Raw genomic sequence first — 8,091 nt, 5'->3', positions numbered from 1 at the left:
GCGAGGGAGGAGATGAGACTGGGTGGTTAGGGTGGTCCGGAGAACGGAAGGAGAGAGTTTTTTTTTTCAATTTTTAATTTTTTATTTTATTTTTTGGACCAATCAGGGCTTGACACGTGTCAAGTCACTTGTTACAATAGGTCATTGACTTTTTATTGACCGGTCATGAACTGATAGAAGAAAATACCCCCTAAAATTGAGATTATTCAATAATAATGAAAAGTTGCGATTAATCAAAGTAAATGACCCAAAGTTGGGGATTAATAATAGCAAATTTTCCTTTTCTGAATCTTTTATCTTGAATTTAACTTAGAATTTTTTAAAAAACTCTCTCTACAAGAGAGCCTCTCTCTGTAGATGTATACTAGAGCCTTTCACCCCAGCCACCGTACTCATTGACAACCGTGCTCTTACACCCCTCAACAATAAAGACCAATCAGATCACGAAAACGAAGAAGTTACGACCTTGCGGTCGGAAACCCCAATTTTCTAGAATAGCCTGGTGGTGCTTTGTACCCGGCTCACCGGCCTTCCTCTGTTTGCTGCCGCATCTTGCTGTTCAACAGCGGCCATCCAAGCTCATCGGTGACACTCCCGCATCACCGGCGACGGTATTTCCGTAGTTAATTTCATTTCCTTGTTCACTTGAAATGTCAGAGAACCATAATTCCTACCTTTCGATGGCGGGCTCCTTTGTTAATAATTCCCATAACTTCTAATTGATCCTGGAAGGGGTTCATCAGCACACAAAATCTACCAGCCAAAGCATAAGTTCAAAGGTACCTCGTCGAGATAAACCCATATAGGAGCTTCGTCAAATCTGATATTCTTTAAGGATTCGCCCTGCCTCCAAGGCTTGAAGATTATCAACGCAACCTGGTAAGCCGCTGACCCCTGCTCTAACAAAGCAGCTCTGCACGGGCGTCTTCACAAAGAAACAAGAATATGTTCTTATACTTTTGGACCGAAATTTCCCCAAACTTAATCCAGTGATTTTCTACCCATTGTTGACTCCGATTTTCTGAAAAACTTCGATTGTCTAAAAATTTGCCAAACACAAGATGTAAATGGGAGGCAGGAAATAGCTCTGTTCCGGGTCCGAGCTTCCCAAGCTCTATGCTGTTGGGGAACTCTGCAAGGGCTCGCTTAGAGTTAAACTCCAAATTCATGTTTTTGATCCGTTACTGCCGGGAGTATACTTGGATGTTGGCAACTCTGAGTTTAAATGGATTAATTTTAGATATGCGAATATGTTTACTTTGTGCTCTAAGTGTAATAGAGTTGGCCATAAGAAGTATTCTTGCAATTACACTCCTAATATCTGCACTCCTTTTCTTGCGAATAAGACTGGACTGTGTATGTCTAATACTCTTCTTGCCCACACTCTCTGGAATATGAACATTGGCCTTAAAAGATTTGAAAAATTCAGAACAACTAGAATGAATTTCCAGAGTATTTTAGAAAGAATAAACCTACCTCAACACCCCACAAACCCCCACAGTAGCCTATCAAAAAAAGACCCCATGTACTTACTACTCCATCTCTCTCACCTTTGAAAAAGAGGAAAATATACTTTGCATCAACACAATACCTTAATCTTACTCCAAAGGAACCAATCCAAACACCAAACCAAACCAGTTTCCCAGCCCACAACAAACCCCAATGCAACCAACCTAGTTTCCCAACCCACAAAAAACCAAACTTGGTTCCTAGGCCACTAAGAAACCAACATGGTCATAGCTCCTCTCAGCATAGTAGAAGGAAGCAGCATGGGTTTCAATGCAAGATGAGCGGGATGTTCCTTTATCCTCAAAAGGTCTTTCAAGTTCTAACTCTCTGTGGGACCCACAACAGTTTTATTTGGTGAAGAAAGCAATAACCCCCGAACACCTGAATGAGGTTAGGTTTAAACGGTCCACTCAAGCAACCCAAAACCTCCTTTTAAGAAATTCGTCTCTAAAGGAATATTTAGGACCTCTTTTTTCTCTTTTCTCAAGCTTCGAAGCGTCTCTACTTCTTGCTTGCCTCGCATAGTGACTAGGAAAGGTCTACGGAGGGGACGAGAATGGAGACGGAAGTTTTTGTATGATTTTGACACATGCATGTATGGTGAATTTGGAAGTTTTTCTTGTTGGCATTTGGAGAAACAAAGAGGTCATGACATTTTATAGATCTCTTATGTCTCGGCTTGTAACACCCCAATAATTCTCTCTTTAAACCTATAAATACCCTGAAAAAAATCCAAGAGAATTACTGACGTACTACCGCCACGTGTTCAAACGTTAAGGCTATATGAGAAATTAGCAGCGGAAAAACTAATTCAGTTATAAATAAGTTTCAAAACCAATAAACAAAACCAAACTAAATCTTACAATTTGGAACCATTAAGACCCTTATTCAAAACCCAAATTAGCAAAAGTAGTATAAAATGAAACCGAGTTTAATTGAATTCAAAAGTAAGTAGCAAAATAAATTGTGAAAAGCAACCAATACTCCACTCAAAATCCCACCACCTAGATGCGAATGCTGCATGTGTAAGAACCTGTGGTTAATCTGCTCCCCAATATTACAAGTGCAAAAATTGGATCGTCACATGGTCATTGAAAGGCGAGGCCATGACCAAAGAAAGACACACAAAAGCACGCAATCAGCAAAGCTGAGTACATACGAGCTGCGAAATATAATAAGAAATCCCTAGCATGCTATTAATAATCAATCATCACGCATCATTAAATTATAGACTCGACTCACGACTCAATTATTAGTTTTACTAATACTTCACTAGTTAATAGTAGCTAACTCATTTTATTTTATTAATTGGATTAAGCAATAGACAAGGTTGTCCATCCCATGCTCCATTTGGAACATCAATAAAAGAAAAACCCCATGCCTTCTTTTGGAAACATCAATAAAACATCCAACGACCACGGGCGTGACTCTGAGTATGAGATCTCATCTAACTCCTAGTTTTTGAAAAGTATTTGAAATAAGAGACTCGTAGATCAGACGACCTCTAGAAAAGTGCACGGCTAATACCCCGTGTACCCCAACCCCTGATTGTCATTACTCCAGATGTGCACAAATCCAGAGTTTTATTGCTCATCCATCTTGCACTTTACGTGATTTACAAGTTTAGACTTGGTGATGACTCGTATACAAAACAATACAGTCAATCAAATATCACATCATTCCAAGCAATCCAAATTTCCAATTCAATTCTTGATTTCTTAGTGGCAAACAATATTTAGTATTGAATCCTTAACTACCTCGGTGCATAAACACCTTAAGTGCATAGGGCACTTCAAATCCTGAACCTCGTCTTAAAAGACTTTAATAAACTCCCTCTACCCAAATCATAATTAATTCATGAAAGAGTATTAAAAATTAACCTCATGGAACCATTATCAAAATTAATTCCACTTATAGACAACCAAGAATCCATAACCTTTAATTAATCATAACACATCCAATTGATAAGACAATCACTTATACATCACCCACAACCGTAGTCATATACTTATATCTCAAACATGCCTCATACACAATATACAAAAATCATAATAAATAACCAAATAATTTAGCCAATTTTCTCTATACATGATACTAAGTTCTCGATACATCCCTAAACATGCATCTAAAGGCGAGGTTTCGTAACTTGTACGTACCTTTGAGTAAACGAATTGGTATGCCACTTTACTAACTAGAAATCACCTTGAATAAAGTCCTCTCCTAAACCAAACAATAAGATCTCAATCAATACCCAAGCAACCAAATTTACAGCAATACTAACTTACTTTAAAACCTTTAAAATCCAATTAAACAACACTTTAAAACCTTCCCTTTAATTGAAATCAAAAGCTTATATATAGTTCTTTAAGTTTCCTTCAAAATACCTTAAAATACACTCTTATACATGAAATTACAGCAAGTTTAAAGTTTAATAAAAATCTGAAAATTTATTTTACACATGAAACCTCAAAATTATAGTAATCTTTGAAACTAATTACATTATATTTTAAGTTAGTAGGCTTTAAACCCAAAACTTCACCAATTCAATGCATTTAGAGGCTTCAAAAACAATAACCTAAAATCTGAAAATTTGTTTAAGTAATAGAATGTATAAATACAACAATTTAAACTTGAAATATATAATTGGAATTCAATTAGTTTCATACGGACTTAATCAAACCTTCAAACTTCACAATTTAAACCCTAAAATACACACAATTAAAATCTGAAAATTTATAACATAAATAAAATCTGAAATTACAAGTTTAAGCTATCAAAAACATGAATTTGGTACTAAAAATATAATCTTTATACTATAAAATCAAAACCCAAAAATAATCATATGAACATTAAGCAAAAATAAGAAAACAAAGGAGGAGGAAAGGGGGCAGCCATGGTGGGCCGTTGACGAGCAGAGGGGCGGCGGTAAGGAGGCGCGCCGGTGGTGGATGGCGGCAGCAATTGGGTGGCAGTGAGTTTAACTCATGTAAGAAAGGAAAAAGAAAGAAAAAGGAAAAAGGAAAAAGGAAAAAGAAAATAAAGGAAAAATAAAAGAAAAATAAAAAATAAAAGAGAAAGAAAATAAAACTAACCTTTTGTGTGGGGAAAATTTTGGGGATGTATGGAGTATTTATAGGAGAGAGAGTTGTAGGGTAAGTAGAAAGATTGGACCTCATAAAAATAATGGGCCAATTAAGAAATAAAAATGGGCTAGACTTTGTTTATTTGGACATATATTGTAGAATTGACAGTTAAAAAAATCCTTTTGTAACAAAATCGTTTATCAACCCAAAATATTTTAAAACCTATAGAATAAATTCCAGGAAAAATACAAATAAATATTATAAATAAAATAAAATTTCATTTATAAAATATTTAAAAATACAGGGGATTACACGGCTGATAACTCTACTAAAGGGTCGGTGGCTCCCCTTATTAGGCCACCCAGTGTACTATGAAGTTTGGATCGTGGAAATGTAGGGGTCTAGGGTAGGCGGACTCCCCTAAAGTTCCATATATTAGATCTTTAGTCCGCTCATGCAGTTTAGATGTTATGTTTTTAATGGAGACTATGGTTTCTGTAGATATTGTTGCACAAAAGTTGTCTACTATTTCCTTTTCAGGCTTTTGTGGTTCAGATGCTGCAGGTTTGAGTGGCGGATTGTTTTTGTTGTGGTTTTCTCCACTTCACTTAGTTCCTATTTTGATAACCCCAAATTTTATTTTTTGTAAAATAGTTGTGGGTTCAGTAACAAAATTTATAGTTTTTGTGTACCGGGCACCCCATGTTGGTGATCGACCTCATGTTTGGTCATCCCTTTCAGATATTATGGGTTCAACTCCAAATTTGGTTTTAGTTGGAGATTTTAACCAGGTGGTGTTTTTAGTGGATAAAGTGGGTGGTTCTTCTTCCATTCCTGGAGGATATGATTTCATAGAATGGCGTTTGCATTTTGGGTTACTAGTAGTTCCGTTTTCCGGACCTTAGTTTACTTGGACTAATAATCAGACTGATTCGGACCCAATTCTTGAAAGGCTCGACAGAGCTTATGCCACGTTGTCTTGGTTGAAGGATCACCCGGATACTGTTGTCTTTCATCTGCCTATCTTGTTTTCGGATCATGCGGCTATTATTCTATCTGATTTAGAAAGCCGGGATCGAGCTAGACGACCTTATAGAATTGAAAATTGGTGTTTGACGGCAAAGGAAGTTCAATCTATTATAGTATCGGTTTTATCATCATTTTTAGCCGGTTCACTGATGTTTTCTTCGTTTAGAAAGCTTTCGATTCTTAAGGATCGTTTGTTAACGTTGTGCACTTCTAATAAAAGAGTTTGGGGGATCAATTAGAAGTCTTTAGCTTTGGAGACAATCAAGAGGATTTTAATCTCAGCAGTACAGTTGACTGTTGTCTTTTTATCACCACAAAGGAGGAGAAGTTGGCGGTGGTTCACGCTGCTTTTCACTATTGAAGACAATGTGCCAAAATTTGGTGGGATGCTACTAGGGAAGTACATTCAAAATTACTTTTCTCTTTGGTTCAGTCTCATCGAAGACGGAATGTTATATACTGCCTACAGGATTCGAGTGGGATATGGATTTCAGATCCGATGGGGATTCGTTCGCTTGTGCTTTCATTCTATATGGACTTATATATTCCTTCTCAGCCCATTGAAGTTCCTGATTCTTCCTAGTGGGATCAGCTTAATTTGCCCTCTCTTTTCGCTACTCAGCAACAGCATCTTCTGCATCCTTTTTCGGATGAGGAAATTTGAGCGGCCATGTTTTCCATTAATGATAATAAAACTCCTAGTCCGGATGGCTTTCCTTCAACCTTTTTTAAAACTCATTGGAAGGAGGTGGGTCCGTATGTTGTTATTGCAACTCAGTATTTTTTTGCTCATGGTTATATGCTGAAGGACTAGAATTGGAATTTTATAGGCCTGCTTCCTAAGGTGGACAATCCGGAATTAGTCTCCCAATTCCGACCCATAGGCCTTTGTAATGTTCTGTACAAGTGTATAGCCAAATGTCTTATGGGCAGTCTTCACCAGGTTTTGCCTTCTCTGGTTTCGGATTTTCAGAACGCCTTTGTTACAGGGAGACTAATGTCGGATAATGGTTTACTTGCACATGAGGTTATGTCATATATGAATGCGTTGAAAGCTCGTAAGCGGTTTTATGCAGCTCTTAATCTTAATATGAATAAGGCTTACAATCGGGTTAATTGGTTCTTTCTGTTGCGTACTCTCTAGGCCTTTGATTTCCCCGCGTATTAGATCCATATTATTCATCAGTGTATTTCGACTGTTTCTTATTAGGTTTTGGTGAATGGTAGTCCTTCGCCTGCTTTTCAGCCTCAGTGTGGTTTGCGGCAGAAGGATCCTTTTTCGTCGTATCTTTTTGTCCTTTGTATGGAGGTTTTTTCAGCCTTGCTAGGACGTGCAAAGAATTTGTCTCAGATTCAGGGCATTCATATTTCAAGGGGAGCTCCTTCCATTTTGCATTTGTTCTTTGTAAATGATTCGTTGTTGTTTTTTCAGGTTTCGCTAGTTGCTTGTGATAACCTTTTGCAAATTGTTCAGCAGTTCTGCGAGGTGTCAGGTCAAATGATTAATCTTCAGAATCCTTCGTCAAATTCAGTCCTAATACTCCTCCAGATTACAGGGGCTATTTGGCGAGATGTTTGAGTCTGAAGCATCAGCCATTTGTCGGTTCTTATTTGGGTCTTTCGGTGAATTTGGGCCTTAGTAAAGTTTCGGAGTTTCGGTGACGGCCTTTTGCAGTTTGATTCCCTTAACCTTTCCGCAGCGGCAAAGTTGGTTATCATTAATTCGGTGTTGGTAGCTTCTTTTAATCATGTTTTGTTAGCCTTTAAGGTTCCGGCTTCGATTTGTAGCCACATCGATAATATGTTAGCCCGGTTTTGGTGGAGGTCTTCCTCTTCTTCGAGGGGTATGGAGATCCGGTCGGCTTTGCTTTTACATCTTCCCAAAGGACTGGGAGGTTTGGGCCTCCGTAGTATGACTCTTGTCAATCAGGCCTTGCTTGCTCGCAACGATGGCGTATTTTCCAGCACCGTCAGTTGCTTCTTTCCAAGGTCTTATGTGCGAGATATCCTTTTTTTTTGTTCTCTTGGCTTGGCTACGGTGTCTCGCTCTTCTTGGGGTTGTCGAGGCTTGTTGGAGGGGAAGTCTGTCTTGAATAAGGGTATAGCTTGGAAGGTGGGGTCAAGTTCCCGAGTTTGGATCCTTGGCGATGATTGGGTTCCTGGGGGTTTGAGTTTTAAGTCTTCTATGTCTGAGTCGGAGGTGTCGACTCACGTTTCTTCTATTATTATTCTGCACTCCGGCGCGTGAGACACTTATAAGATTCATCGGCTCTTTGATAGTCCTTCGGCACATCGCGTTCGGGCGCTAGAAAGGCCGAACCGAGCCATGAATGATTTTGTTTACTGGAAATTTACTAGGGATGGTCGCTTTTCAACTAAATCGGCTTACACTTTGCTGGTTCAACAATCTGTTGTTTCGATTGACAGTACTCCAGCTCTTGCGCTGTAGTGGAAATGTTTCTAGGGTCTC

At 38.4% G+C, this 8,091-nt stretch overlaps 1 protein-coding gene across 1 annotated transcript; it reads left to right on the top strand.

The window, feature by feature from the left end:
- The first annotated feature begins 5,071 nt into the window (after positions 1-5,071).
- On the top strand, positions 5,072-7,869 carry LOC145581215 (uncharacterized). The gene is made up of 6 exons (XM_081638264.1): positions 5,072-5,156; positions 5,247-5,466; positions 6,555-6,732; positions 6,832-6,930; positions 7,054-7,194; positions 7,297-7,869. Exons 1-6 carry the CDS (start codon positions 5,072-5,074, stop codon positions 7,867-7,869), a joined length of 1,296 nt encoding a protein of 431 aa, XP_081494390.1.
- The last annotated feature ends 222 nt before the right edge of the window (positions 7,870-8,091 follow it).

The sequence above is a fragment of the Chenopodium album genome, chromosome 15 (genome assembly GCF_948465745.1).
Source record: "Chenopodium album chromosome 15, dcCheAlbu1.1, whole genome shotgun sequence".
Lineage (NCBI taxonomy): Eukaryota > Viridiplantae > Streptophyta > Magnoliopsida > Caryophyllales > Amaranthaceae > Chenopodium > Chenopodium album.
Note: the sequence above shows the minus strand (reverse complement) of the source record. Positions and strands in the feature narration are given on the sequence as shown.

Bases quoted from the DNA above. Each gene is read 5' to 3' on its own strand.
- LOC145581215 (XM_081638264.1), top strand. From the start codon at position 5,072: ATGGAGACTATGGTTTCTGTAGATATTGTTGCACAAAAGTTGTCTACT. The intron at 5,157-5,246 runs GTTTGAGTGGCG...TTTGTAAAATAG, and splicing joins TTGTGGTTCAGATGCTGCAG to TTGTGGGTTCAGTAACAAAA. The intron at 6,733-6,831 runs GTTAATTGGTTC...GTTTCTTATTAG, and splicing joins TGAATAAGGCTTACAATCGG to GTTTTGGTGAATGGTAGTCC.